At 37.6% G+C, this 10298-nt stretch overlaps 1 protein-coding gene across 1 annotated transcript; it reads right to left on the reverse strand.

Annotated features, from left to right (window-relative positions):
• Positions 1–1422: 1422 nt before the first annotated feature.
• LOC145786278 (uncharacterized) lies at positions 1423–9560 on the reverse strand. The gene is made up of 4 exons (XM_082597919.1): positions 9439–9560; positions 6927–6998; positions 4348–4419; positions 1423–1559 (listed from the first exon to the last, which is right to left on the reverse strand). The coding sequence occupies exons 1-4, from the start codon at positions 9488–9490 to the stop codon at positions 1423–1425; spliced, it is 333 nt and encodes a 110-aa protein (XP_082454045.1). The 5' UTR covers positions 9491–9560.
• Positions 9561–10298: the final 738 nt, after the last annotated feature.

Raw genomic sequence — 10298 nt, forward strand, 5'->3', positions numbered from 1 at the left:
CCGCTCTAGGATCGCATCACGTTTCGTTATATTGTCTTGATTGTGTCCAGGGACGTAACCATGGAGGTTCTTGGGGGGGGGGAGCGGGTAATAGTCCTAACGTTTATCTTGCCCCCCAAAAAATATGTCTTAACACTATCATAACGTTTTAATGCCATTGTAGTTCATGTTGAATGACATTTGCCCACCTAAAATTTTCTTTTTGGCCCCGTCACTGATTGTGTCTAGTCTACTGCATTTGCATGTTAAGACGTAGCTTTGATGGCTGTGCAAATAAACGATACTGCTTTCTAAAAACTGTTTTTTCAATATAATAGCCTACATACGGCATTTTAAACTGTTTGCTTTTTACCTCCTTTTTTATTTTGTTGGTGCTAAAATCGGATGTTTACTATTTTACAGTCTATATCAGGGGTGGGGAACCTTTTTAGTATTGCGGGCCACATAAAATGAGAAATAACACAGGCGGGCCACTAAAATTTCGAAATTTTATTTACAGATAAAAAATGCAGCGAAGTAGACAATGATTTATTTCACTTTCACAGCTAGTGGGATGGCTGAAAGTTTTTATTTTTGGTGAGTCGTGTCATGTCTGTGTGATGTCTGCTGACACGGAAGATGTTGCAACTCTTAACTACATCTCCACGTTTTTATCAGTCAGTCTGGAGCGAAGCCGACTTTTTGTTAGATTCAATTTGGAAAAAAACTGCTCGCAACGGTAGGTGCTTCCAAACAGAGACACATATTTCAAAGCATGTTTCCGCATGACTGGAAAATCATCAGCATTTATGTAGCGATGATAAAAGTTGAACAGTGGAATGTTTTGGTACATCGCTTTCAACGTAGGCTACCCTCACTCTGTGAGCTCTACTATTTCATGTTGGAAGTTACTAGGAACATCAGTTGCAACCACATTGAAAGGAGAGGCAAAAATATCTAACTCCATTTCTTTACTCTTTATGTCCAAAAATCTTGCATTAAATGTCTCCATAAGATTGACACATACATAGGCAATGGGTAGCCTATATTTGGCTGTTGTAGAAAGCTTTTGCTCTTGCAAGGTAGGAAAATGTGCGGTGTTACTGTTTTCAAGTTGTACTTTCCACAGGTAATTTAACTTCAAATGATTTCACTTTTGCAAAAGAAAAAAAAAAATTTTTACGAAATTTTGATGCGGGCCACATAGAACAGTTACGCGGGCCGCATTCGGCCCGCGGGCCGCAGGTTCCCCACCCCTGGTCTATATAATTGCGCCAGCTATAAAATGAAATTAAATTATCAATATAAACGTGTTTGTGACAAAAAAGAAAGTAGCAACTGCGCTGCAACATATGAATATCCGCTAATAATAAACAGACAAGTGACAAAAAATAAAATCTATCATTAGATCAAGCGGTGTACATAAGAATTTTGTTAACGTTGTTACCTGAATGTCCATGTAAAGGTGAAATTATCAAACACGGGTTCTGGAAAAGTCGATGCTGTGCAGGTTACCAGCAAGTCACCATTCCCATCTTCAAGCAGGATTGAAGACGGAGAGACACTCACATTGAAAGAGGCTGGCAATTGTAACACAAATTTAGAGACTTTTTTTTGTTATTTGCATCTGTCGAATTAGCCCATGACGGCCCTACCTTTTGTGGATCGTTTTCTTACATCATGGGCAAACCCGACAAATGTTTGCAGATATACCCCTCTTTTGGTTGACTTACTTATTTGTTGTTACAAAATATAGTACAATTATCTTCATTGACTCATCTCATCAGGCTGCTAGCTTTACGGGGTGACAAGGTTTCCGTGACTCAATAACCCCCAGAACTGTGCTGGTGCAAGTAAGTAGCTGTTCTCTCAAAGGATCAGTTATGCCAGGATGGAATGATAAAGACCAGAAAAACAGTTCAAAGTACCCCAACTTCTCAACGGCGGAACACTAGAATAAAGCTAACATGGGAACAGCTGTGAGGGCTGATGAACGCTGCAGCAGCTCTTTACTGGCTTGCTGCCTTGCCATGACAAAGCTGGTTTGTTGCCAAGTTCATGCGTGCTTATCGAGTGTGCGTTATCAAATTAACTTTAACCAAACTGCTGACACACAGGGGTTTACGCAAAACACCAAATTCATCATCTTCGAACACGAGGAAAAGTCATCACATTAGTAGATGGAATCTTCATACTCAGAGAACAAAGCAAACCATACCACCGATAGCGAGTGCAGCCGATGTCCCCACAGCTGCTTTACGAGACACTAACAAATGCCAATGAACAACAAAAATCAAAAGCGTCTGCTATCTGTACGGTCTTGAACCTTTATTTTGCAATTTCCAAGGCGAAATCCACAAGCACTTTTGTTATCCAGACAGCAAAATCTACGAACTAATTTAGTCTATAACCCCATCTCTAGAGGAGTGTTGCTGCTGCTTAGATGTAGAACAGTGTTTGGATTTGAGAGTTCAAAAGTTATTGGAACCCAGTGGTTGCGGTCTTGTTTTGAATTAAACGTTCTAACTCGAATGACAGAGTGCTTAAAAATTGTTCGGTTTTGGTACCACAGATAAAAGGTAATAGTACATCCAATATATAGTTTCGCTTTAAAACGTTTTAATTTGTCTACCCATTAGTTTAATCTATTCATCTATTTTGGAAAAGAATTAATTTCATTAGCTGTAGATACGTTTACGTAGTACACAAACATAGAGACAAGTGGATTGTTACTCATTGAACTAGTTATCGAATGTATCTTATTTCATGAAAAAAGTAAAGGTATTTTCTAGCAGATGTCAAGCCCGAAGAAAGAATCGATATAATAATCGATTCGGTAACGTTTCTAGTAATACAAATAAAATATACTGTAGTTTCGGGAGATAGGTCGCTTTTTTGTACAACAGACAGTTAGTTAACTATTTGTGACGATGACGTCATGGTGATGGCATAAAATTCATGATGATGTTGTTCTAAAATTTTAAAGTTTTGCTAAATGATTTATTAAGGGCAAGAGATTAGCTTATTACTCTGTAAGACAAGACAGAAAAATTAGTAGGCTACATTGGGTTACTGCTGCTTTCTATCCCTGTCTAATTACAAGAGTGAAAACGATTGAACAGCGCAAATAAGAAAAAACATTGACTCTGAAAAAAAAAAACTGTAGCTGCAATATCGACACTATCGTTTTTCAAAACAGACTAAATTTCCTGCATAAAAATAAAGCGAATAAATTACAGCTGAACATTAACAAAATATGCTTATACAAAAATAATTGATTGCAATGCTACAGTTAACAATGTTACTGCTTCAAACTTGTCTGCTTGGTAACTTGGTGCATGGTAATATGATTGAAGAGGAGGCCGTAGAATGTTTGGTGGAAGAAGAGAGATTTGACTCATAACCGTCGTGATGACTTACCCTTCATCTCTTGGACATAATAGATGAACAAAGGAACGGATTTAGAGCTAGAAAAAGTGCTTTGAACAACAAATGATTGTGTTTTCGTAAACTTTAAATTTGGTATAACCAATCAACTTTTTAACAAACAGAAAAAATGCTTGAAAATGTTTTAAATTTGCTGTATTTTCTTGAACACTGAATTTAATGGTTTTCGACCTTGCTATAATTCAAGCAATATATGTTCTGCTTTATTGATAAAGAGCTTATATACAGTGGCACAGAGTGGATGGAATAGTCTACAGACCATACCACTTCAACAAAACGCTAAAACTTTTCAGCTTGCAAAGCTAATCTCACTGATTGGGGCTGCAATCAGGGGCGTATAGTCAAGAGGGCAATTGACTCCCTTCCCGTAATTTTTTGCTGGTTACACCCCTGGCTGCGATGGTGGTTTAAAACTTTTAAAAACAGGTAAAGTTGTGAGATTACTTGTTCTCTAGTAGAAAAATGAGATATTTATACGAAAATGATTGAAGACACAGAGCGGTTGTTTTGACTAGGTTATCTTTTCAGACTGTTCACTACAGAGTATAACATGCTCAAGAAAACAAACTGCCTAAGTCATGAGATGGACATAGGCAGTTTAATTTCTTGCCTAAGTCATTCGATTTTTGACTTAGGCAAAATGACTTAGGCAGTTTTTTTTATTAGGCTGTCGGATTGTGGACCTGCAATACAATCACAGATACAACAAAACAAACATATAGAAGCCGCAAAAGTTATCAGCTGCCTTCACTTTGGCATGACGTTGTGTGTATTGCTAAGACACAGACGTGCTCTGGAGCAGTGTCCAACCAACACCCTTTCAAACGTCGTGCAAACTCATTCACCACTCTGCTATGCAGCTGGAATTGAATTCATGAAAAAGTGTTTTATGGTTTTATTGATTGCAGACAGATGACCTACCTGAAAGTGGAGAAGTTGTTGTCGGGATAGGAAAGGTAGTGGGATTAGGAGTGGAAGTGCCACGCGTTGTTTCTGCAAACAAAATGAAAGTAAAACATATATTTTTCGTTAGTTACTAGGAGTTACAGAAACCAAAAACAATGAATAATAATAATAATCATGCTTTTATTTGCGCCCATTGCAATAACATAAATACAGTACAATACACTGCGATTACAGATGCGATAAACAGACAACAGGAGACAGCGAAATGACATGTAGTCTTCGAGTCAGCTGCTCCCCTTATTTTGGTTTGCCATTACGTGTCTTTGCCGAGACACAACGGCGTGCTCTGGAGTGGTGTCGAACCCATGTTCTTTCGAACGTCGCGCAGACGCGCAGATCTAAATGAACGTTTGCAATGAATGCCAACTGTCTCAAATTGAAAACCTAACTATCGGTTTCATTGATTTTACAGATATCTTCCTCTTATTTAACACAGTTTCTTTAATTTAGAGGTGTTCTGTGCTTTAAAAGTGTTTTATATTGGACACCCGTGTAGGGCCTGTAGGCTCCTTTTGGGTACCTGGCCCAAATTAACCTCTCAACATACAACATAGAAACATGCAACAAGAAGATGAAAGGATTCCGAAAGAAATCAATGAAAGCGAGCGCCCAATTTTGACATTATTCTAATAAATTTCTTGCACCGAGATGTGTCCGTGCTGTGTGCTCCATAACTTGTTTATCAATTGCTTTATTGATTGTTATGTAATACAGTATAAATAAAATTTAAAACTTTGCAGCTATTTTTCAAACACTGAATTTAATGTTTTTAGACCCTGCTATAATTCAATCAAAAAATGTTCTGCTTCATTGACAAAGAGCTTTTTATAAAATGACACCGAGTGGATGGAATAGTCCACAGACCATACCACTTCAACTACACACAAAAACTTTGCAGTTTGCACAGCTAATCTTCTTGAGTGGTGCTGTGATTAAAGCGTAGTCAGAAGGGGAAAAAAGGCAGTTGCTCATTTTCAAATATTTTTGTTAGTTATATGCAACCGACTAATTGACTTGTGGACTATTCAGTAAATGAACAGCTGTAGAAAAGTTCATCAAAAGAAAACGTATTTCTTTTATCAAATTTATGCGACATTTAGCCATATGGCACTCTCGCTGCTTACAGTAGTCAGAGGCAGGGATATGCAATTTCGTTGTTTAACGTTTTGCTTACCGGTAGCCGGTAACATCGAATGTATGTCTCTACGTGCGAGTACACGCCTCAGACCTAATATGAGCATTAGATAAGTAGGTTACTGTGTTGTAGTTTTGTGTGAAAGGAATTCATTAATAAACTGAAGCCTACCATTGAACCAACTATCGTAGGTTTGGTATTGAATATTTATTCTCGGACTGACAAAGCCTTGATTGGTTATTTCTGGTAGTTTCGCATACTTGTAGAGGCTCTTGGCGCAGGGCTGGTTACCGAGATTGGCAGAGTAAAGTTTTCCGATTGTTGAAGTGTTGCCGGGGAATTATTCCATCCATTAAGTGCCACTGAATGGAGAACAGTCCTAAAATGCGTTTTATTCCTACAACTGTTTGAGTTTCTGTAACTTTAATAAACTTTCATCCTCTGCCACAGCATCATTTGACTATTGATTTAGGCTGACAGTATCATCATCATCATCATTATGTTCCTCGTATTGAGGGTTGGCGCCATTGTTCTCGATACTTAATTTTGTCCATTTAGTGATGTTTGTTGTCCAAATCATTCTTGGTCTGCCTTTGTTTCTTTTACCGTTTATCTTCCCTTCTATTAACGTTCTTTGTAGCGAGTTTTGCCTTATTGTGTGTCTGAAATACTTCAATTTTCTTCTTTTGACTATTTGTAAGAAGGCTGGCAGTACTCTTAAAATACGCACTTTTAAGGGCTTTTTTTTCACAATTTTCTAAGGAGGCCCCCGGATCCTCATCTAAGGGTGTCTTCTTTGGCTGTCGCCTTCACCCACTGACATGTGCTATAATGCTCATTTTCCCCCCGGTAATTTTTTGCTGGCTGCGCCCCTGGCTGCAATGATCGTTCAAAACTTAAAAAAAACAGGTAAAGTTGTTGGATTAATTGTTTCCAAAGCCAGGACGTGTTCCAGTAGAACTAATATTACAATTTATCAAAATAAGATTTTTAAAAAGTAAGCAAAACATAAAATTATTCTAAATTTTCTAAAGAAAAACAAAAAAGCAAACGGTAGGGAAACCGATTTAGAGCTTTTTTGTAGCGGCAAAATAAACAACTTTCACGTCATAGTACCAACAACAGTTTTGTTTTGCACCCATCGTGACGTACAGTATAGTGGACCAGCAATACAATTACAAACACAACAGACATATGGAAACAGCAAAAGTTATCAGCTGCCTTCACTTTGGCATGACGTTGAGTATATTACTAAGACACAGACGTGTGCTCTGGAGCAGTGTCGAACCAACACCCTTTCAAACGTCGTGCAAACTCTCTCACCACTCTGCTATGCAGCTGGAATTGAATTCATGAATAAGTGTTTTATGGTTTTATTGATTGCAGACAGATGACCTACCTGAAAGTGGGGAAGTTGTTGTCAGGACAGGAAAGGTAGTTGGATTAAGAGTGGAAGTGCCACGCGTTGTTTCTGCAAACAAAGCGAAAGTAAAATACAGTATTTTTCATTAGTTGCCAGGAGTAACGGAAAGCGAAAACAATGAATGCTAACTGTTTCAAATCAAATAAACTGATATCTTCCTCTTGAGGCAATTTATTTTTATTTAAAAGATGAAAATGAAAATGAAAGGATTCCCAAAGAAATCAATGAAAACGAGTGTCTAATTCTGATATCATTTTAATGAAATTCTTTTACCAAAATACGCCTGTGCTCCACAACTATCAATTGTTGTATAAACTGTTGTGTAAAAAACGAATGCTCGCTTTCCTCTTTGCATCACAGAAAAGCCAAGTGAGTGCAATGGATTCTAAATGATTCACTATCGAACAATAAAAGCGGTTCGTGGAATATTCCTCAGTGTGACGTCATTTAACAAACAACGTTTCACTCAAAACAACAATGCGGCCTTGTTGAAAGCAAAGCAATTTTTGGTGTACAGGCGCCGGATTTGAATTTTAAAAGTATTTTTTACTACAATTCGATTATTTAATGAAATTTAATAAACAAGATTTGTTTGTTTCTCGGCAGCCGATTTGTAGCAAGAATTGACAGCGATAGACACCGTGTTTCGCCCATGAGGCTGGGCTCGTCAGTATCGCACCACTAATTCTGCCACAAAGGTATTCGACCACCGCTTTACCAGTCAGTTTAACTCTTATCTGCTCGCTGTACTAGTGAGTGCTCAGCTTTGTGCTGATAGCCGGGAAGAACGCCCCCTTCTTCACAAAACAAGATTTCAGATAATATGAAACCAAGGAACTTTCAGAAATAACGTTGAATGGTAGTTTAATTAATTAAAACAAGATTTGTTGTTGAAAATTTTCTGCACAAATCGCAGATGTAGACAAGCAAAACAAAGTAACCTTAGCGGGTTTAACATAATGTATTACACACGAAACAAAATATATCACATAATAACTCAAACGCTTTCGACAAGTACGTGTGTCCTTATCAGGAATTAAATCTGCAATTTACATAAAATGAAAAGTTGTAAGATAAATTTGACTTAGCACTATAACTGTAACGACATTCTGGACTGAAAAGCACAAACTGAACAAATGAACAAATGATTGCAGACGTTTATTATAAGTTGGACCCACATTTAACAGGAAAGTTTTAACAACTCATCGATACAAAGAAAACATCAAATTTCAAAAATTTACTTTTTAACACCAGCGTTTAGAGAAAAATCACCAGATTATCTGCAAATAGTCTCTCACAAGATAATAATGTTTTGCTTTGCGCTCATTGCGGCACACAAATGCAACCAGAACGTTGAAAAGCTAGTTTGGACCGCTACCAATGAAATCTGAGGATCTCAAATAAAAAAATAAAAAACTTTTAAAAAAATGCACTGTATTCGAAGACTAAGCGGTAATTTTTTCAAGTTACCGAACCCATTTGAAAGGTTCCGAGCTTCTAAAATCATTCTAGGCCGGGTCCAAAAATACCCCCCTGGACACCCCTGTCAACGGTACCGGATGCAACATGACCTACTACCTGGTAGCAGTAAAATTAAGTACACGCATCGAGACATTTTGACGTTCCATTACGTATCTTGCCGTGACACAGCCATGTGCTTTGGAGCGGTGTCGAACCGACGTCCTTTTGATTGTCGTGAAAATCAAACTCAGCCATGCAACTAAATGCACCGTTGTCAACGCGGTAAGCCTCTGTTACTCAACAAATATTCCAAAGAAGTGTAAATATTTACTGGTTGAAGAGCCATGGTCTTGTGTAAAGTTCGACTGATTTCAAGCTAGTGGTTTACAACGTACCTTTTTACAACAACAGCAACGAAGACTCACATATCACATTGCAAATAATAACAGAAATTCAACTTGTTGTCGTCATCGTTAAGTAAGGTTTAGCATTGCTAAAATGCAATTTACACTTTTCTACATTTTCGTTAGGGTTGCACCGGCATGATATGAGTTTGGGCTTGGGGGATGCACAAATTGTTTCGTGGGCCAGTAAATGTTAAAACAATATTTTATAAATTTTTATGCATCTATAGAACGTAGTTAAACTGCACAGCACTGCTTTTAAATAGTTTGAAATGCTAGTATTGTTCAATATGCTGAGAATTAGAAGCAAGATTCGTCATGCTTGAATTGCTGCCATTCTTCATTGACAGGGCCATCAAATCAAAACTACAGAAATTTGTCCACATTGCAAAACAGCAATCCAACGGTTGCACATTCGATCTTGGGCTGTCTTTGAACTACACTATGCCATAGTAGCCACACATTGCACGAATCCGGAAGTGCTTTTAAAAACTCGTTTAACGTCAAGAAACGAAAGCATGATTCTGCTGTACGAAACTGCTGGAAACCAGGTTGGTTTCGTAACTGTTGTTCAAAGACAGTAGTGTACAGTGATGCTTTAATATTTTTGTTACCATACTTACCAAGATGTAGTCCAAGAAACATCCAAATGATGCAAAGATATCCCATTTTCATTTTTTACGTAATAGAGCCCACTTGATCTTACCAAAGCAAGGCGGAAAATGAAAGAATAATACAGAGTTCAATAGCAGTAGTTTCAAAAGCACATTTTAGTTTTACACTACATTTATTGAACTGTAATTAATTTCTGTCAAAAACAGTTTTAGTGCTTTGTAAAATTGTTGAAACGAGCAACTGGTTGACACCCTAATGTAGCAAATCTTCAAAAAGAATACCTCAACCACTCAACTAACTTGTATGAACTTTCTGCTTACGAATATTTTTATGCTTTTTTACCTTTTCGCTTTTGAAAATGTTCTGTGAAATCTTTTCTTAAAAGACAGTTTTTCTAGAGCAGAGGGATGTATCGCTCAATAACCACTTCATAGTGGCGGATACATGGGGGCGAGCTTTATACGCGGTAGCCTATATTTGCAAGGTCGGATAAATGTATACTTTTTAGGGGAGCCATGGTCCCAATTGCACTCTTCCCCATTGGATCCGACACTGCTCTACTAGTTATAACTTCGAAAAAAGTTTGCTGGTTTGTTCTCAACGGCCATCAAGGCAAATCGACATAATCGGATAAGCGTAGTAGTTAGTAGATTGAGATATTTGCAAATCAACCATTTTTTTCTAAACCCTTATTAGGAATCTAAATTTTCGTGGTGAAACCTACTTGTTCTGCTTAAAAACAACCATTGTCCCTTCCTCGTAGTTGATTACCTTTCAAATAACGTACAACTTAAGGCTTGGAAGGTCTGCAGTTAAATCATTCATTATCCAGTGGCTAAATGAACAAGGAACTAAAATACGTTGCTCA

The sequence above is a fragment of the Aplidium turbinatum genome, chromosome 17 (assembly GCF_918807975.1).
Source record: "Aplidium turbinatum chromosome 17, kaAplTurb1.1, whole genome shotgun sequence".
Taxonomy (NCBI): Eukaryota; Metazoa; Chordata; class Ascidiacea; order Aplousobranchia; family Polyclinidae; genus Aplidium; species Aplidium turbinatum.

What these genes read in the sequence shown, in the direction of transcription:
- LOC145786278 (XM_082597919.1), bottom strand. Translation starts at nt 9,490, where the DNA reads ATGAAAATGGGATATCTTTGCATCATTTGGATGTTTCTTGGACTACAT. An exon ending in GTTTCTTGGACTACATCTTG is followed by an intron (nt 6,999 to 9,438) that starts GTAAGTATGGTA and finishes CTTTGTTTGCAG; the next exon opens with AAACAACGCGTGGCACTTCC. An exon ending in AACAACTTCCCCACTTTCAG is followed by an intron (nt 4,420 to 6,926) that starts GTAGGTCATCTG and finishes TTTTGTTTGCAG; the next exon opens with AAACAACGCGTGGCACTTCC.